Raw genomic sequence first — 22,155 nt, 5'->3', positions numbered from 1 at the left:
TTTATTGTCCAAACGAGGCCAAAATTGCTTGGTTTCATGTGGTACTTGACCTTTCCAGCTGGTCGACAGTTATTAGTAAATGTAGCTGAGTGACAGTGTTACGAGCGTCAATAATATTTTCCTTTTCATAGTTCTTTCGATAATGTTACATCCGAATGAGTAGTTGATCCTCTGGTACGCGAATCGAATTTTTCGCCAGGCCTGCGAGGAATTATGTTGGTTTGGTACTTTTTTACCAGTGTAGCCGATTGGTTATTGAATATACGAAGCAAAGTTGCGCTATTTGGCGATTGACCCTTAATTAGGTGTTTGACAAGTATGGTATTGATTGTCAGGCGGTGTCTTGGCCGGGTAATTACACTTTAGGTTTCGATCAGCCTCGAAAGCGATTAGTTAACCCTTTCACTGTCCAGGGGGTTTCCCTACTAATAACTCGTATGTCCAGGGTACAGAAACGAATAGTTGACGTAGGGTGCTGAAACTTTGCCAGTTTATAATTGAGACCATAAAATGTGTATTGCGCCTAAAAAAAAGACGTACATCACATGTGATGTACGATACATTTTTGTAAAAAAAATTTGGTTACATGTTCTGTGCATCACATATGATGCACGTTTTTGCGCACGCTTTTTGTTAACTTTTTATATAAACTTCTTTTTTGTGCGAGTTATTTGCGAAACTCACTGATTTTGTAGTGACAATTACTTATATGAATACGGATAGATTTCACGGAAAGCATAAAGTAGGTACTGATGATGATTATAGTAGGTCAAACAGTGACGAATTTAGATGTTGGCAATTATACATCCAAAAGTGAATTTTTGTCTTTAGAATCCAACTACTAACGATACCAATCCTGCCCCCCAACCGTTTTATGGTTGAAGGTGACTAGGTAAAAATATTGTGCATGACGACAATAATGATGTTGCACCAATAGAAGTACTTCTTCAATTCTTGATATCTCACAGCAAGTGTCGGACAAAGGCCAAAAAAATCTCTTGCTATAGATCACATCCACAGAAGAGCAGATGGAGAAATCTCCAGGACGAGGTGCTATCGCTTTTATGAAAATTTTTTCTACAGTCTCTACAGTGCTAAAATCCTTTCTGCTTGGAATGTTTTCACGATTTACATGAAAACAATTGGTGTTGACCCCGACATTGGGCTGATATTTTGAGTTAAAAACTTTCGTTTGCATGTTATTTTTCCTCATTATCGTATGTGCCAATGTGAGCATTCGTTTTGTGCAGTACATGTAGATATGTGGAAATGCACATGCTGCAGACGTTCTGAGCAATAAACTTTGTTTCCACGATAAGTTCGAACGTTTCTGTGCTATTTAAAAGACTGGTTTTTGTGCATCTCATGTGATGCACCGACGTCAGAGCGATATGTCATGTGTATCACATGTAATGCGAAGGACAGCGGAAGATTTAATTCGCGCACGTGTCTAAAATCTACGTGTAGGCTTCATGTTTTGTCCAAATCGCCTCCACATAAAAGTGAACATTTTCGTTTTACAATATAACGTATTTAAACGTTTCATACATATTTTCGAAGCGTTTTGAGCAGTCAAACACAAAGCCACAAGTTCTAGCAGAAAAAAAGGAACTCAAAAGATTTGGTCTTTTTTTACTTTCATGCTCTGTTTTATTTTCGAAATAATAATGGTGCAATCTGTAATATGTTAGCATTTAACTAAAAATAATAACGACACTGTTGAAATATACTAAATAAGATTTTAAAAATATGTATATTTAGAAGCAATCTCACTATTTCCGAAGTATCGTACGCGTCCTTACAATCTACCACAGTGGTTCCCAAACTTTTTAGAGTTGGGACCCACTATTTATTACCACAGCTTATGGCGACCCATTTAACTTTTTATGACACAGCACAGAACACAGCAATGGCTAATCATCGCAAAATTACCGTGTTTCCTCGAAAATAAGACCTGGCCTGAAAATAAGACTTGATTTGAATTTTAAAAATTATTTTAAATAAACCCTACTCTTAAAATAAATTTAAAATGTGTGGGAGAGGAAAGGTTCAATGACCTGAGGTAAGGTGCAGATCACACCACGATTCAAGATTGTGTGATGTCACAATTATGATATGTGTCACTGGATTTTTGTATTAGAGATGTACCGATACCACCTTTTTCGCCGATACCGATACGCCGATATTCAAAAATTGCCGATACTATGTAATGACTATCTCAAATGTACAGAGCAGACGGGTTAAAACAATTGTCTTTGAGCAATATTCATAGTGCACATCACTTCAGATTGAAAAAGGGATATATCACATATTAAGAAACTGATATTTGGAATTCAGATGCATAAATTGATTAAGATCAGAGGTTCTCAGCCTGTGGTACGTGTATTAGTCGTACGCGAAAACTTTTCAAGTGGTAGGCGAGCAGCTTTAAATCATTGCAATAAAAAACGTATTAGTTAGCTAAAATATGACAGCAACGCTCAATCTTCTATTAGGTCCATTCTGTATGTATTCGCTGAACGGGTTTATTGCGCGACCAGTAATTGTCTTGAAATCGCCCCACCCGCTACTGCTCACCTAAAACGAAACGGGACGAGACAATAATTAGAGACTTTCAGTTCTGACCACGCAATTAATACGTTGTTACTGCATATGATTAATACGTTGAAACTTTTCGCAAACGTCCAAAAATTAATGTGGTGTCACATAAAATACCCCACAGCAGCGCGTTTCTTGTGTCATTGTTCTCCATCCCCAAATGGGCGTTTTGTGATGAGTAAAAAACACAAAAGTGGTACGCAATCAGTAAAAAGTTGATAACCATTAATTTGGATGCACTGTGCACTGACGATAGTAATCTTGGTGTTAAATTTAAAAACTCATACGTTTTGACTACCGTGGATGGTAAAATAAATGAGGGTTTAGCTTAGGGTTGCCATACCGTCCGGAAAATTCCGGACATGTCCGGAATTTAGGGTTAAATTTTGCGTCCGGGAAGAATTTTAAAAATGCTTAAATGTCCGGAATCCGGAATTTTACTGCATCTGCAATCGTACTGTGCACACTGCTAATAAAAAACATTGTTATTTTATACCGTGCGCACATTTTTTACTACGAGGTCATGAAAAAGTCATGAACTGTCCGGAATTTTGTATTTTCAAATATGGTGACCCTAGTTTAGCTATTCTATCAAACTGATACATTGTTGCTTGCGCAGTATTTTGTTCCAATATAACGACATATTTTGTCGTTTACACATCGCAAAATTCGCTAATATTCAATTGATATATTCCTTCATAATTACCAAGTTCCAAAATATCCAAATTAGTTGAGCTAGTTTGGCTGCTAAATAGCTAAAAATAGGTCAGAATCTTATTCCCGTTTCCAATCGCGGGGGTGGGGACGTACATGGCTCATAGTTCACGATCTATCTAGGAAAAAAATAATTTTAACATCAATGTTCTAACTTATTTTTTGAAAAATTCTCGATCATATTGAAAAGTTCGTATCGGTCTAAGTTCAGCCGATACCGATACACTACCGATACCGAAAATTAGGCCGATACACCGGTACATCTCTATTTTGTATAGGAAATACAAATAAAAACACTGGATGTCGGTTTTTATATATATAATGTTTATTAAAAAAATATCTCGTGATTATCTATAATGTAATTTTATTTTTGATAAATGAACACAAAAGACCTCTTCTAAAAATAACCCTAGTGTCATTTTTCAAAAGAAAATAAATCTAAATCCTGTTTAAACTTTGGGGAAAGAAACACGAAAAGAAGTGCTGTACTGTACAGTGTACAAAACTGGTCCCACGGTCAATCTTTGTAGCAAATTTTTGTTCCTTTGAGAAGATCGTGAAAAGAACACTTTCACAGATTAGAATTTCAATTTAATTTCTTTTGGCCTTTTAAAGATTTTTCGTATTCGATTCGATCCTAATAACCAGTATAATTAATCAAAGCTTTCTACATCTTTTCACGACCCACTAAGATTCCTTTTGCGACCCACCAGTGGGTCACGACCTGGTGTTTCGAAATCGAAACGAAATTTTGCCTTCGAAACGAAACGAAACCCACGTTTGTCATAAACAGTAAAATATGATACCATTATTACCCATCGAATTTAAGCATTTTAGCAGGGTTAATGTATAATGACATCTATTTTCCACAATTAAATCCACAAAAGGATAGCACTGGATACTAATTCGAGAGGATAAAATGATAATTCCACGAAAGTTTCTGCTCAATGTGAATGCAGCAGCCTAATGGCACCAGGATAATATGAATTACGTCATTGTTAGAGATGGGGCTCACAAGCAGCATAACATAGGGCCTCTCAACGTCTCAATGCGGCCCTGCCCTCATCTAATGTAATGGGTGGGGTCAATTTCTACTTTATCCGATGCCACAAATCCTTGTGATCTAGTGTGGTAATTATACCAGGGAGAGCTATAACCGAATACCTGACTACTAAATACATTCTGGAAAAAGATATTATTGAATCTTTCGAATTCCGAATATATTATAAACTACAGGAACATAGGGATTGGTCTCTTGTTGATTGAAATTAGTTATTTTTTTGCTCTAGTGAAATGGACTTGATAAACATCACAGTATTTATGAATTGTGGTGTATCTTGGCAATCACAGAAAAAAGAACAACCAGTAAAATTAACATTAACTCGGATTTTTGATAATTTTCGTTATGACTCTGACTGTTTATCGTCAGCGTGACATCGACATAGTTGAGCTCAATTTGATTTGATTTTAGATTTGTTGCGCGGATACCCAGACTATCTCGACTAAGTAATTTATTGCGCCTCGCAAAGAGTATGAAATGATTGTAAAAATTTTCAATCAAAACGTGGACGGCGGCGCTAGGACGCTTGCGCGATATTTTTAATATTCTTATAAACACTAAAAATGATATTTGAGAGTCACGATATTCGAATAAACTCGGATATCAAATTCGAATTGGACATCCCTGAATGATACCTTGACTAATTTCAGGTTGCATTTGCTATGACGTCATAATATCCGTTTCGAAGGTCGAAACGCCGCCGTTTCGACATATCAGTGTTTCGAAACGCCCAGTCCTAGTCGCGACCCATAGTTTGGGAACCGCTGATCTACCACATTTTATCAAGTCCGTCTATGTTTCGCTAAAGAAAGAACCGTTATAATTCCGGTCTAAGAGATTTTTACATCGTGGTTTTCATACGATGACATGTGTTATCAAATCTTCTGAGGTTTTTCCGGTGCATTGTCGGACTCATTCATATATATTTTTCGGCTAAGGTTCACCGTAAACGTCCACTTGCAGTTGATATACAGGTACACTGTTCCCATTGGGGTAATTAAACTGATATGCAGTACTGATTTTTGAAGTTGCTCAACGTTTCTAGCTGTGGGGTCTCGAATATCTGTAGGCTTCGATTTTATGAAAATTGCGGTCGCGAAAAAAAAAAGTTTCGGAACCACTGGCCTAACGAACCTACTACTTCCTCTCCCATTACTGTAGTTGGAACAATACTTTTGTGTATAAAATGTGGTACTTACTGTATGCTTCCCATATGTATACTAAATTTAAAACTCCAAATCTGTCAGCTTACCCTCTTTTTTGGAGATTTGAGGTTTGCGTTGTGAGTATGGAAATCAATATGATAATCCGAATTTTATTAAATGCTAATTGTCCCGCAAAACAGACCCGTTAGTGGTGGTGAAATTTGATTAGCGATATGACGATTTCCTTTCTTTTTGAGATCTGCATAAGGATTACAAGTTGCGAGATATCAGTTTACGTTTGTATTGTCAGCGCCACGATTGTCGGCATAGGCGTAGCCAGGAGGGGAAGAGGGGGTCATAGCCTCCCCCCCAAAAATTTTTTTTTTCCGAGAATTCCATTCTTAATTAATCCACCAGTTTTTGGCAATCTTGTCTCGTCACGCTTGCTGATTGTCATTGTTACGTCACAAAGACTTGACCTTTCGCTCTTATGGAAAAGGCTGTAGCCACCGAGACACAAATTATCACCGAGAATCAACTATAGCTGCGAAAAATTTTGTCAAAAGCATGGAAACTGGTCTAAATGTGCGTGCAAACATGGAGGCCCAATTGGCTACGCAAACAAAAGAAAACAGACGAATAATGACTTCCATTGTCAAGACTGTCATGTTCTGTGCTTCGGGTAACATACCCTTGCGCGGACATTCCGGGGATAGTGGAAATTTTGTGAACCTTCTTCTATTTCGTATCGACGCAGGGGATGAAGATTTGAAAAGGCATTTCGCTCGAATGGCCGGAAACGCCAAGTATACAAGCCCGATGATGCAGAATGAAATTCTCAAGGTAGCAAGCAACATGATAGTGCAAGATATCGTTATGGAGGCTAATAAATCGTTTGTGTCCGTAATAGCCGACGAATCATGTGATATTTTTGGAAAAAAACAACTAAGCATCGTTTTGAGGTATGTGAAAGGTGGTGAAGTGTGCGAGCGCTTCACATGATTAGTGAAAAGGGATTCCGTTTCTGCCGAGTCAATTTCCTCAAGTATTTTGACCCACCTCTCTGGTATAGGAGTGAATTTGCAAAATCTTGTGGGGCAAGGCTATGATGGTGCAACGACAATGGCAGGTCACGTCAGCGGTGTGCAAAAACGCATTCGTGATAAATACCCGCGCGCGATATTTGTGCACTGCGCTTCTCATTGTTTGAATTTTGTCACAAATGACCAGAGTAAAGTTGCAATCATTAGAAGCACCTGTGATATCATTCGGGAGACTATTCGTTTTTTCAGGGAGAGCCCTAAAAGGCGCGCGTGTTTAGGAATTATCATCCCTTTGTTCTGCCCCAACAGATGGTCTGAGAAGTACAAAAGCATCCGAATCTTCAAATGCAACTTCAAACGAGTACTTGAGGCTCTTGATTCTTTGGCGAGAGATGCTAACAATGAGACGCGGCCGAAGGCTTTCTCTCTGAAATCTGCTCTGGAAAAGTCTTCCGTTATCTACGCCGTATGTTTGATTGGTCAATATTCGGCACTGATGGAGCCACTAGCGCGCGCACTTCAGGCGGTCGGAGTCGGTGTTCCGTCAGTAAAGAACCTCACATCCTCTCTTCAGAGCGTTATCGCTGAAGAACGCAATGACTCGGAAATTGCATTGAATATTTACAAAGAAGCTTGTGAAATAGCTGGCTTGAAAGAGTTGACAATACCCAGAGTAGTCGAAGTACAAGTTTATCTCGATAATGTCTGTGCTGATTCAGCATCCCAGTATTTTAAACGTTCCGTATATCTACCATACGTCGACGGCTTGATCTGCTCTATTCGGTAACGCTTCATTGACAACCCTTCATTTTTTCCATTGCTATCAATTCTTCCACCGAACAAACCAGTTCACGTGGATGAGGTAGAGCGTCTGTATTTATTGGATAACCTCCAGAATGAAGTGAGACTGTGGAGAACTTCTTTAAGTTCCGACATTAAAGACCAATGTTTGGAGGGGCTTCTTCTGAGCGCTCGAAATCATCCAAGCGTGCACACCGCAATTCAGATCGTTATGACGCTACTTGCAACCACCAGTGAGGCTGAGCGGTCTTTCTCATGCATGAAACGGGTAAAAACATGGCTTCGCTCATCAATGACGTCCAATCGCCTTTCTGATTTGTGTGTGCTTCACTGTCACCGTGACATCGTCACCGAGGAGAAAACTAATCGAGTTGTGTCGAGCATGGTTGGCGGGAAGCGAAGGATGGACTTTTAAAGGGGGCGATGTATTTTACTTATTCAAATTGCGTTGTTAATAATAGTTGTTTCAAATAAAAAGTTGTTTATTAAAATGGATTTTGTATTCACAAAAAGCCAGCTGAGTTGTTGAATCAGTTTGTGTAAACTGTTGTTGTTTCGCGCTTGAAGAAGGGGTGTGTTAAACCCAATATAATTTCTAATTTAATTATACAATATAATTTTCAAATTTGCCCCCCCCCCCCAAAAAAAAAAAATTTGGGCTGGCTACGCCACTGATTGTCGGTACTATTGTAGTGTGTGTATGAGGTTAGGGTTGGGCCATAATTTTATTTCGATTTCCCTTATTTCAGATCTATTACAAGTTCGGGACTGTCTGTGTTAGCCAAGTGAATATACCCTCTGTCCATAGGTTTTAGTCCCTTGCACAACACACTTCTGGAGGGCCCAACTGTCTATACATACTGTATGACGTCATTGCGATGAGACGTCTTGTTAATATATACCACTATCCAACGCAATGGAATTTAAAAGCTTTCTACATCACCCAACTTAGACGTTTAATGATATCTTACTTATCTACTTCCCAGACTAAGAAATTTACTTATTATTATAACTGTATTTATACTAACTATTATTATACTGTAAGTTAAAAAAGGCAAAAACTACCTTCACGGGAAACTAACATGGCAAGCAAATATCCATTAGGTATGATATTGATGACTACTAAATATGGAATACTTTACATGATTTTCTCACGCGTTCATTTTACTTTACTTCAATTCTTGTTAAAATTGGTCGGCAATTTTTGTGACCACGTTTATTTCATTAATACTTCAACCCAATTTTTTATTTATGTAAGACGATTTTATGCCATATGCCATAGTATCAAATGTTCACACATAAGTAATGTGTGAACACATAAGTAATGTCACAATTCAAAAATATTGTTGTAAAGACGCAAATATCTAAGAAAATGTAATAATGAAATAGAGAAATTTATAAAAATAATATTTACATGTATTTCCGGTTTAAGAACGCCTCGAAGACGTGTTTCAGGAAGAGATCGTTCTAGCTTTTCCCAAAATCGTCAACTTTAAAAAATTCGCTCGTTCCAGCGCTGGGCTGCGTTTGGATCAACACGAGATTGATGACATTGTGGAAGACTTTGGTAAATCGGTTGAAGAGCAAAAATTGCAAATGTTGATGAAGTGGCAGCAAAATTCCGGTGAGGGGTATTCCTGAATTTTATTATTTCGACAGAAAATATTTTTTTCAATTGAAAGCAATATTAAAAGGATCCAGATTATGGAGAATGGTTCGATTGAAATATCTTAAAAATTGAGAGTAGAGTGAATATTTTAGCATTTTACTACCCACATTACATAACTAGACAATAAAAATTGCTATTTAAACAAATCAGCCAAAAGTAGTCGGTTGTATTGCCAGAGAAGGGTGTGTGGACTCGGGCCTACCTATCTTTCCTTCAAAAAAATCCCGCCGGTGTGTCTAGTCGTAACAGTCAATTTCAGTCGAAATTTTCAAATAGAAAACAATTTCTATCGAAATGAGTGCTCCGATTAAATCAATTTCGTTATAGTAAAATGAGTATATGTAACATTTGCGACATGATATTTAGGTTCTGCGGCTACAGTGTCAAAGATACGAGCTATTGTTAATGGATACAAAACTGGTCATTCGAACGAAGGTATAGTAATTATATCTCAGTAAGGTTTCGTGTCATTATACTTGGATAAAAACATACTTACACCTAGACGAAATGTCTTGACCGAGTAATTGTAGTTGACAAGTGTAATTTAATGACTCTTGTTTGAGTGTGGAGGTCCTAGCCACGCTGATTAATTTAATAAATTGCATATTAGTTCAGCTATGAAATCTAAAATGAATTGAAAGTAATACAACAATTGCCAGTTTAATGTTTAGTCGGAGTCATAACTATATTTTGCTTAAGCCAACAAAGTAAATGCTTACTTACTACATGCGTATTTGTCGATATAATAACCAGTACCCAATCAACCAATGTACACTTTCATGTTTCTATTGGGATGATTGGTATGCAGTCAGTTTAATGTATAGTCTAGTTTGAGTCAGTTAACGGAGTAAATTCTTAGATGCTAAATGCGCATTTGTCGATATAAAAATGCGTTCTAATTGCCATTGTAATTATTCGAGAAAAATACACTTTATTTACTTTTTTATGATCTCGACGAGGTGTCTCAAAAATGTCGTGTTCCGTCTATCCCACACTTATTAGCATGAATTTTAGTGAACACAGGGGTTCCGATGACGACCGCGAACAGTTCTTTAGCAGAGATTTTCCACCATCAGATAAGAACGTCAAGTGTCAAATTTCACCCAAACGTGGTATTTTCCAAAGAAATATAATTTAGCAGTCATTACAGTAATTGTAGAAAACAGTCAAAACGGTCAAGAAATAACGGAGATATCGGCAGCAGGCAGTCCGTAGTCGTTTTTATGAGCGGTTTTCTGACACGACGTAACGGTACTTATCAGATGTGATGCGTACATTTTTGGCGCGAAAAAGCGAGTTTTGTAACTTTCCTACTGTATGTCTGCTATTGAAGATTTGCATCAGCTAGCGAATCTGGATATGGCAAATCAATTTCTCTCTTTTCTATAAGACGGGTACTACTCCATCTAGCAACGTAGTTATCGCATCTTTTCCTGTTCCGCAATTTGAAAAAAACATTAACATCAGTATCCTTATCATCACTGAAATATGACGTCGCTTGCTTCTTAATATGTGGACATGCTTTTCCTTCAAACCTTCACTAATAGCAAGTTGAAGCGTGTGCACCGCGTGTTTCAATATTAATCTGATACTGGATCTTCTTCATTTTCTTTATTTCCACTGAACTCGTCTTTAGCCTCAACCGCGGCCTTATTTAAGTTGTCACTTACTTAAACACCTTTGTCGGGTTAAGGACGTTATCTGCCATAAAAGCCAAGACTAATGCTTTGAGACATTTCTCAACATATTTTTAAACAAATTAACTTACATATTGAGCTTCCTTACACAAAAGTAACTATCCACACGACAGAAATTTTCCAATCCCATTCTTCCACCGCCCTTACGTTGTCAGTGCTTCGTTGCAGTCTCTACTTTATGGCGGTATTCTGAAATTCCTACTACTACAACTTGTTTTCTATGGCTAATATCAGACCAGCAACCGGCTTCGACGACATCTCGAAGCAACCCATACGCCGCACCCGTAAAAAAAAAAATTACGGCGTGTAGAGTATTTGTGATACTATCCTACTTCAAACACAACGATTGCTATAAAACAAAACACATCATTTACACTCGCAACTGTTGGGGCACACAACAACAAAGAGGGTTTGGTGATTTGCATTGACGGACATGGACTTTTGGTTACAGATCCCAGATTTAGGACTATTCGATGATATGAAGGTTCGAAATTCGCCCAGAAAATGGGTTTTGCTTCGATTATATCGCTAAATAAATTAAGCTCGCTAAACAGGTGATAAGTTGTTATCACAAATACAATAGAACATTTTCAATGCTACCTTTCACCAACAGTTAACACATGTGCACATGCACATATGCACTGTGCTTCATTTATTATCAATATGTGCACAAAACCAATTAGGAAATAGATTATCTTATCTCATGGCTTAATTGTTCTTTGGTTTGTTAGATTATATAAATGTCGGCGGCGTGTTCAGAGCATTCCGCGATCAGCCATTGTGTGGAAGAAGACATGTTTATCGAGGAGAGCAGCTGAGCAAGGTAACTGGTCCCAGACCTGTGGCGATCAAATTCCTCGACTTCAACAAACGTAACCTGCAGGAGGCCAAGGTTCTTCTAAAGCTGGCTCTTCATCCAAATGTTGTTTCCATTATCCATTCCGACGAATATCATGGGGACCCGTTCACCCAAAGAATGTTCATTGTTATGGAACTTTGTCACGATGAAAATCTTACTGATTTTCTGATTTCTAGAGAAAAATTGCGCGTCCCATTCGAAGACGACCTGGCCATATCGTTTGCGCAACAGCTGCTCCACGGTTTGCAGTTTATTCACCGAAACGACGTCATACATCGCGATTTAAAGCCTGACAACATCCTGCTGTCGCTTGATGAAAAGACTCCCAAAATATCCGATTTCGGTCTGTCGAAAGAGCTTCGCAAAGGCCGTTCATACACTGCCCAAAGTATCATGCGAGCTGGTACTGATGGCTACAGAGCTCCGGAAACCTATAACGACGATGTGATTTCTGAAAAATCCGATACGTATTCGATGGGTCTCGTGATATACGCGGTATGGAGTAATGGAAAACATCCATTTGGTGAAGATCCAGATGGATGGAACATGTACATCAAAAAAAACAAAAACCGTGATCTCAGCCATCTGCTTCTCAGCGACAAAACCAAAGCAATTAATTTGCTTGACAAGATGCTGCAGTTTGAGCCGAAAAATCGCCCAACGGCTGACAAACTTCTAGTCGATGAATTATTTCGAAGATCGGTGAAAGGTGATGGAAGGTTTTCTTGTTTAGCAGCATTTTATCATTTCTTTTGCTGGAGAGACAACCATGTTTTTGGGTCAAATTTAAATATTTGCCACATAATCTGTAAAGTCACGAGTAAAGTGTTTTCTATTAGATGTTCACGATTCAGGCTTACAATTCAAATGCCGCGTTAATACTTTTCTCCATATCAATTTTTTATTATCATTTGTATTCCTGCAGATTTTATGAAATTATATGCCTTGGTACACTGACACTCTGATTTTGATTAGTTGTAACTTGTAATAGTTACTGAATCGTATTGTATGTGTTCAAAGCTAAATCGGAAAATTCTTTAGAACTAAGTTTGAAAAATATGAATCTTGAGAGTGAAGAATTAGAAAGCGAAGTTCAAGGGGCAACAGGGCAGATTCGAGGCATGAAGCCATCGGCACTCAAACAAAAACCAATACAAGGCGAGTACTGATATGGAGGAATCACAATTCAATTTTTGAAATGTACTTTCCTAACGGTTCAAGAAGAAATCATAATGAATACCAGCCTACATATCAATTTAATATGTATGTCGTTCGTCTCTTGCGTAATTGTAATTCAAATGTAATTGCATGAAGTCAATTTGAAAAGATTGCTTTGTAATATTTTGGCGCCAATTATTTATACAGAATTTCTGATGCCCGAAAATATCAAAAAGCAAATAAATATCGTAAATTGATAGGGAGTGCGTTTTATTTTTATATGTTTATCTATAAATATATCCGGGTCCATAATTATAACAATCGAGTGAAATTGACTGACAAAACTTTACTTGGGCCTTGCCAATTTAACATGATGAACTTGTATATAAATAATGTTTCGTGACGGTTCAATTTAGAGAATTAATAACTTTGAATAATTCTCTATTAATCATTTATCTTATACATGAGCGACAAAAGTCATTAACGCTAACGATGAGAATGTAATTATCTTGTTATTCTATGATAAATTCTGCTTTTACTATTAATCATTTCTCTAATACAGGAGCGACAAAAGTCTTCAACGCTAACGATCAGAATGTAATTATCTTGTCTTTCTATGATAAATTCTGCTTTTACAAACCAGCAACAAAGGAATGGCACGAATGGAAGGTAAGATAAAAAAAGAAGACAATGCTATTGATTGTATCGAAAAATAATCCCAAATTACTTTTCTTCCTAGAAAATATCAGTTCTCTCTAATTGCTACTATTCCATTGTTGCAATGAACGATAATCTCTATGTACTGATGGCAAATGTTGAAGTTCATCGTACGATATATCCCGATTCTGAACCGATATGGGAAAGATTGTCGGACATGATAAGCAAACACGGATATTTTCCACCCGCAGTTGTAATGAATGGTAAATACTTAATCACATCTTTTGTGCGACACTTATTATAGCACAAAAATTAAACGACATAAGGTTTCCACAAGAATTCTAAAAATCCGACTTTCAAATAATATTCATGGAAATTGTAATTAATAGGCTAGTCAGGTCACTTTGCAAACCACCAATTGTTCATTTTGGTCACACACGCACTAACCGTAGATTCCCGTTTTACGCACATACACACAATTGTATCAGACACTCACATCACAATACAAATACACAAACATATATTGCTAAGAAGTGAATTTCTTTAGCCTTAATATTATCACATGAAACCATTTCGAGGGCCACAATAAAAGGCTTCCGTATGTTGTGCAGGCCTGTGTTAGACAATGTGGACATTGTACTATATGCATCTAAATAAACTTCTAAATCCAATAGAATTTCCTTTTCCCGTTTCCTTTTAGCCACACCTCGTACATTGAAAAAAAATTGATAATATGAATAAGCAATGATTAGCTATCTATGCCACAATGGTGTAGTTCACAAGATAGACCTTCAATGCCAATATGCATGAGGAATGATCCTGCCATATATTGACGTGATCAGACAAGGTTTTGCTTTGTGCAACATATATGCGATTTATCGATCGATTTATTGCAAACTAATGGCTCGAATGGAGGACAGATTGCGACATCTATAGCAACAAAATAAGATTCGCATCGCATAGCGATTTGTTAATTTACATTATACTTAACGGAACAACCATTCGATAAATTCAAAAAATGCCCTGTTCACAAACGCAAGCAAGTAAATATCAATAAGTTAGATTACATTTTAGCTAAGAATACCAAATTGTCATTTTTGAACCGTCAATAAACTAAAACTGTTGGGATACGACATCAAAACTCAACCATGAATTCGGATAAATAATAGAATATTGGTCAAATGTTGCAATAATTGTAAAACAGTGTGTATTAGTCGATTTAGCATGTTTCGTCAAGTTCGGAATATGTCGTATATTTAATTTGGGAGTTTTTTAATTGGAAAAGGAGTAGATAAAACTTCGGTTAGTCAATGATATTGTGATTGTCATATTTTATTTTAGGATATATCTACGTGTGTGGTGGTCTGGGATTGAAGAGCCGCCCAGTCGAAAGATACAATCCAGAGAATAATGAATGGCGAAAGTTGGAAAGCATGAAAATAGGAAGAAATACCCCCGTAGTTATTACAGCTAAAGGTAAATAAGGCTTTTAACCGTGAATAGACGTCGGTATATCGCCCATGTCATTTATAAGCTAAATCGCATATGTTCCCATACTTTTCATTGAAGACTTCATCGAAATATAAAAACATTACCAAATCCCTTGCACGCAGTGAGATCATATATAACAAGTTTAAGAGTATTTGATGGGATGTATTAATATTTATTCACCCTTTCTCATTATATTACATGTAGCCTGTAGATCACTGGTGGGCCGCCAAGCAACTCATGATAGGCCACGAACTCGTAGCCAAATTATTCGTATTTTTCTCTATTTTGTGTTTGAATTGGAATAATTTTGACATTTTGATAGAATAGCAATGCTTTCCTGATGAGGATTCCAATCGATTCCATCAATTTAGACGCTCGAGCGTGATTGGATGCGTCTGCTGTCATTCGTGCCATTTATACGATGACGGTATTTCAAGTAGTTAGTAATGCTTTCATTTTTTCGTGAGTACGAAAATACAATCAAAAATCAGTTATAATCGGACAGTATCCCACAAATTTTATGTCCGCAGATTGCAGAGGTATTTCAAAGCAGTAATGCTTTTGTTTTTTCGTGAGTACGAAAATCCGGATCAAAAATGAATTATAATCGGGCAGTTTACCGCACATTATGTCTGCAGATTGCAGCGTGATTTTGAAGTAATAATGCTTTCATTTAATAAGTCGGCGCAATCATGAGTTACGTTGAACAAAATTAAATTAATATACAGCACGGCTGTTTAAATGCTGGTATCGGTAATGGATTTGAATATTTTACGCTACAGAAATTCATCCTAATAAAAGTCGATACTTTTAACTAACATTATAGAAATTATTTGTCAAAAAGCGGAAAAAAGTACAAATAATTTTTGGGTATCGTAAAAATTAGGGCTTCACATAATCTTCACTTTTATGACGTAATGGAAATGAATGCGTGAAGGGAATGGTGACAATGCCCATCACGCAACCGTGCAAAATTGTCGCAACTATATATAATATACCGCACACGTCGAAACAGAAGATAACAAACAATCAAAGTGCAGATTCTATTTCATCGTCATTACAATACGTGAAAAAGCGCAGAAAATAGTTTGAAGATTTCCTTCCAAAACGAAAAAACTAGCTGAGGGCAAATAGGGATATTATTCGAAAATTCGCGGAAAAAATATTCGAATACTTCGATATTCGATTCGTTTCGGACAACCCTGCCTCGACTTATTTAATTTAGCCTCTGAAAAGAATTGTTAATAAAGGTGGTCCGCGAAGTAAAACTGTCCTTGAAATTGGGCTACGATATAAAAAAGGTTCAGATACACTGCTGTAGATGAATCGAAACTGTAAATTTTCTTTGTATTTCAGGACGTTTGTATTGTTTCGGTGGAATTGATGAATCCCTTAACAAGCTCGAAAGTGGCGAAGTATTCGATCCTGAAAGTTCAAAATGGGAGTTCACTGCACCGATGCCTGTAGGCATGGAATATGCATCTGCCGCACAGTCAAACGATCTCATATACATCGCAGGTATGATGCTGGAGTAAGATTATTTCCACACGCTTAGCGTTATCGAGATGTTTGCATACGTCAGTATAAATTCAACTATATTACCATATGCGTCAATAATTCAAAATCGACGCGATGGTTTGAAGCGTTGGACTTAACTGTGTTGGCATCGCAGATTACACATTTCGGGTTCATATTCCATGTCCTATCTCACCCAAAGTGACTATAAACTTTCTCTGATCTCACCCAAAGTGTAATAAATTGGTAAAACAACGCCGAACAGTAAAGATTCCGGTCTTTCTAAATAAAATTACCTCTTCACATATCGTAACAGTATACTGCAGTAAGCAAGCTATCGTACTTGTAAAATACCAAAGCAATGTCAACGATTTGTTGGTAATTATTTTAAAGATTGAGATTTAATATTCTACATACCATTAAACATCAATTCACCTAATTTTTCTTTTGAGCCAGTACCATAATATTAGGGTGAATGACTAGGTCATTGCAGCGCCGCTGTACTGACACTTGGGAGCACGAATTCATAAAACGCATATACTCTGCAGGTGGCCAAGTACTTCTTTGCTATGATATAAACAACAATTCATGGCCGAAAATATCTTTGCAAATTCAGTTGTCGGATTCTCGTTGGAGATTCATACGTATTGTTGCTCTCAACAACGAAATCTATTTTATTATAGATGCAGAAGGGTGTGTATGTATTACAGATATTTTTGGGTTATTTTATATTGCCGCTGACAAAGATATTCCAGTCGTTGTTTTTTTATTTGGGCCATGACTATTTAATAAAGGACGCGATTTTAAGAATTAAACGCAGTTCTTTATAAAAACATGTTAACACAGTGGTTCCCTATTTTTGTCTTGAATTCCTTCTCTGTCATATTGGAACTCCTAAATCCTTCAGTGTGCATATCTATGATAGATTCTTTCTAATGTTCTGTTCAAGTCGTATTGTCATCTTGGTAAAGTATAGGTACCGATAGTTTAATATGTGTCCATGAATAAGTATTATAGTATTAATAAAAACTAAAGAATATTAGTAACACTACAGTAAAAAAAGCAAACTTCCTCGACCAAAACTGCAAAATTACTTCTGGTTGATGAATGTTGCATTAAGCGAATTATTGCCCTCACCAACGAAATATATTTTGTTTTATATGCGCAAGAGTAAGTATGAATTCAAATTATGTTCGTTCATGTCAGTGGTAACGATTTTGAACAATTTTTGTTGCTTCTCAATTCACCATTGTCTATCCAATACAAAAATATTAAATTGGAAGTTTTTTCTTTGAAAAAGTCTTTCCTACCTATTGAGTAAATTTTGCAGTATTTTTCTTGCTTCTGAAGATCGTGTGAGTCGAACTTTTTGCCCAAAGGTTTGTTCCAAATTTGGTAAATTGTTAACAAAACTTACCCATATTTTTTCAGCAATTTTTCTTTGTACAAATTTGATCCGGAGACAAATCAAGCTGAACGCGTTGATACAGATGAAAGATTCAAGTGTGAATCTATTGCTGTCGGCCATATGTGATATCACGTCAGTAACGAATCAGAGTTGCCTTACGCAAAACAATGTTATTATGTTAAATGTGACAATCAATGTACGTAATGTTTTATAATTACAATTCAGAAAATAGACGCAAAATGTGCTGCCGTAATATCGTTTGATAATCCCACTTGTATTCATTGAAGAAATACCGAAACGCATACAAGAAATTCGTACAAAAATGTAATTTGGTCCGATTTGTTTTTCTGCAAAAAGTTTTTAAATACCATATGCATTCCAGGGAGAAACTTCTATCAAGCATAAAACATAAGAAAAATGTTTAATATTTTCAAATAGCATAAAGACTAAGTGCTACTTGCTATCGTCATTTGCTAGTTCACACACTGGTAAGTGGCAATTTACAATAAATGTATATCTGCCAATTTAATATTAACAATTGAGAAAAAAAAATAAATGACATCAGATTCGGTAAATCTTATATAAAAACTTATACTATATTTCGTTTATTTGCAGTATTGCTTTGATTATAGTTTTAGATTTTGAATAATATATATGTAATTGATAACTGCGTGGCTTTATTTCACTTTAATCAGCTGGTCAGAATAGTTCTAAAACTAAGTAGTCTAAGGCAGTGAAATATAGTTGAAAACTTTACTCCCCAAGCAAAAGAGGCTCGTATGTTTGTTTCTGATGACTCATGGTTAGAAATTTCCAGGCATTGTTTGCAGTAGGTGTGCCGGTCCTAACGTTTCATCCGAATCAAAAAGTACTCTGCCTTCTTCATACCAATTGTAAATTTCGAAACCTACTCAATGGAATTCCATACTTCCAACTGCTTGCCGAGTTTGTAAAACATCGTGTGCTGCGAAGCCTCGCAGTAGGTTTGATAATTAAAAACAGAACTTTATTTTCTAGTAGGAATCCACGGTTTGAAAAGATGAAATACAGAACAACTATTACGCGTCCGACATTAAGAGTAGTCAGACGAAAACGACAGTGCTAAATAAGACTGAATTAACTCGATACAGGTGTTTGGAGTCGGCCAAGAAGAGTCAACCCATTGAGAAATATATTAGTCGCAGCCATGGCTCTGACTCCACAAACTTCTGTGCATAACACCATGACAATTTATACAAACATAACAATAAAAAGATCCATATTCAGTTCCATCACAATATTAAATATCTTATTTTGTACTACTTCATATACTACTAAAAGAGCGCTCATGAAGTATGTGAACCAAGATGGCGGACACCAGAACGTGGCATGTGTACCAGGTTAATGTTAGGCCATAATTTTAGGTACGAATTCTACGGGAGTCACTTGGCTAGTCCCCGAACTCGTAATAGAAATAAAATAAGAAAAATTGGAATAAAATTTTGACCTACTACGTCCCGGTGTCCACCATCTTGGTACCCATACTTCAGGAGTACGAATAAAAAAAAACAGGTGGTAGCCTATGAGTTAAGTCAAATCTAAGTAAAATTAATGCATATCGAACAGAAAATCACAGCGCGAGGTCTACCACACAATAGCCTGGATCTATAGTATACTAAGCCATCACGGTAGCGTGAAACCTACTGTCCCATCTCGGATATCACCCATTTCGGGCCTAGCGCTACCAGTAGAGTGTGGTAGAACCTCACGCTAGTAAAACCAAACGTTCTGACGTATCAAAAACACGGTACCAAACCAGGAAACTCAAATCCCCCTTCCATTATTATTATCTAATTCTAGCCTTAAACTAATTTTATCTATCCTACGCCCGACCTTTCCATACATTATCAAGTGCCAATTTTACAATACCCAGCCCAAGTCAGGTGCAAAACTTACTCATCCTAGGCGCGCCATTCATAATTTTTATTTCTTCACGTCACTCCCTCTTACCATACTTGAACTTTTCCTCGATACATACCCAAAGACTTTTCGTAAACATCGAATTGTAATTAATTTCAAAACCACGTACTTACCAACAGAGTTGCCAGATCCCAGTGATCAAAAAAAGCCAAATCAAGACGAAAAAAGCCAACAATATTACCAAGTACAAAAGCCCTATGATTCGACCGATTTGATGCCTTTGGCTCGATAATGGGTTTGCAATATGCTGATGTAGAGCAATCGGTTCATTTAGTGAGTCATACAAATGTCTTTGCTCATTGAAAGTTGTATTTTCGGTTGCTCATTTGCTATCATGGCGATTTCCACTTCAGTGGGATGAAGGGATTCGACATAATACAGGTGGACGTGATACCGCTTACAGATGGACTACTGATAGACAATTTTAGCGTGGTTAATCACATCGTCCGTGAGGCAAAATTTTGATTATTGCAACTAAACTAAAGCTCCTGGGAAGGCATAATGGCAATTAAGTTAAAAAAATTATTTTTGGAAACAGAACTAAAAACTGACAAATAACACGCAAAACTAAAGCGAGGCAATGTTACAACCCTGCTTGAACATCTGTCTGAGAGACGGCAGAAACTGCAAATATTTCTGATTGGTTAGGGTTAAGCGTTAAGATAATACTGTAATAAACAAGAAAATCGATGCTCGGGGAAATCCAAATGTTCAGTAGCTAAGCCATAGGCCAGGGGTGGGCACAATTTTTTAGTATAAGAGCCGCATGCTGCAAGTCAGAACTTTGAAAGAGCCGCAAATTTGTGAATTTATTAATATTATCGAAACACCGTGAACAGAAAAAAAAATCACACAGGAGTCTAATAACAACAAATAGATAAACAAGCCAGCTATGCTCAAATATATGCACAATTTGACCACTGTGAATCCAGCAGAATTTCAGCAGAAAAATATTCTGCAGTTTTCAACCGATTCCCACGCAGAATATAACAACTTTTAATAATATTAATTACGAATAAACGGATCCTACTCAGAATTAAATGTTCCGAGAAAAACACATCGGAGAAAAAGATACGTTTAAGCACATTAAGCTGGTACTGGTAATTATAAAATACATAAATAAGATTCACATGACGGAGAACCACATAAAAAAAGAATATGTTAGCACGAAAAACAAAACAAAATTTAATATCACATAAGGGAACACCAAAAATATCGGTAGGTTTTTTTGCAATGTCACTAATGCTAACTGTAATGTATGAGGCCAAATTCGAATATAATCCGCAAAATGCCGACATCTTATAAGAGTGATTCTGAATGATATAGATAGTCACAAGTATTATATATGATATGGGGTAAGGAACAAAGCGAGTCTTCATGAACTATAGGATATCGAAACAAATATCGGCCGTCAAAAATTGATGAAAATCAGATTTTGTCATATTTGATGCGTCATCGATTGTTCGACGCTATATTCGAATATGTTATTTTATTTTCCGACAACTTTAGACAATGATTTTATTTACATAAATACCTCAAGTGTCCAATAACAAAGTATGATCACCAGCAGAATAAACATTGAAAAAATATGGGCCTTCAAATATTGACGAAAATAAGATTTTGTCATATTTAGAGCGATATTGACTATTCGACGGCAATTTAGAATATGTTATTTTATTTTCCGACAACTTTTGACAATGATTTCGTTTTTAAGTATAACTGAAGTGTCCAACAACATAGTATGATCACCAGCAGAATGAAAATTGAAAAAATAGGGGCTTTCAAAAATTGATGAAAATCGCATTTTGTCATATTTAATGCGACTTCGATTATTCAACGCCAAATTCGAATATGGTATTTTATTTTCCGACAACTTTTGACAATAGTTTCATTTTTTAGTATAACTGAAGTGTCCAACAACATAGTATGATCACCAGCAGAATGAAAATTGAAAAAAATATGGGCCTTCAAAAATTGATGAAAATCGTATTTTGTGCGACTTCGATTGTTCGGCGCCAAATTCGAATATGTTATTTTATTTTCCGACAACGTTTGACAATGATTTCGTTTTTAAGTATAACTGAAGTGTCCAACAACAAAGTATGATCACCAGCAGAATGAAAATTGAAAAAAATAGGGGCCTTCAAAAATTGATGAAAATCGCATTTTGTCATATTTGATGCGTCATCGATTGTTCGACGCCAAATTCGAATATGTTATTTTATTTTCCGACATCTTTTGACAATGATTTCATTTTTTAGTGTAACTGAAGTGTCCAACAACAAAATATGATTACCAGCAGAATGAGAATTGAAGAAAATAGGGGCCTTCAAAAATTGATGAAAATCGTATTTTGTGCCACTTCAATTGTTCGACGCCAA

General features: G+C 36.6%; 1 protein-coding gene across 1 annotated transcript; it reads left to right on the top strand.

Moving 5' to 3' along the window:
- Nucleotides 1-8,377: 8,377 nt before the first annotated feature.
- LOC120329510 (uncharacterized) lies at nt 8,378-18,281 on the top strand. Its single transcript, XM_078120024.1, has 11 exons — nt 8,378-8,465; nt 8,794-8,985; nt 9,397-9,465; nt 11,459-12,406; nt 12,628-12,744; nt 13,307-13,413; nt 13,484-13,664; nt 14,743-14,877; nt 16,249-16,410; nt 16,956-17,100; nt 17,839-18,281. Exons 1-11 carry the CDS (start codon nt 8,444-8,446, stop codon nt 17,939-17,941), a joined length of 2,181 nt encoding a protein of 726 aa, XP_077976150.1. The 5' UTR covers nt 8,378-8,443; the 3' UTR covers nt 17,942-18,281.
- The last annotated feature ends 3,874 nt before the right edge of the window (nt 18,282-22,155 follow it).

This window comes from Styela clava, chromosome 14 (genome assembly GCF_964204865.1).
Source record: "Styela clava chromosome 14, kaStyClav1.hap1.2, whole genome shotgun sequence".
In the NCBI taxonomy this organism is placed as follows: Eukaryota; Metazoa; Chordata; class Ascidiacea; order Stolidobranchia; family Styelidae; genus Styela; species Styela clava.
This window is presented reverse-complemented; position numbering and strand designations above follow the sequence as displayed.

Bases quoted from the DNA above. Each gene is read 5' to 3' on its own strand.
- LOC120329510 (XM_078120024.1), top strand. From the start codon at position 8,444: ATGGCAAGCAAATATCCATTAG. The intron at 13,414-13,483 runs GTAAGATAAAAA...TTTTCTTCCTAG, and splicing joins AGGAATGGCACGAATGGAAG to AAAATATCAGTTCTCTCTAA. The intron at 14,878-16,248 runs GTAAATAAGGCT...TTTGTATTTCAG, and splicing joins CGTAGTTATTACAGCTAAAG to GACGTTTGTATTGTTTCGGT.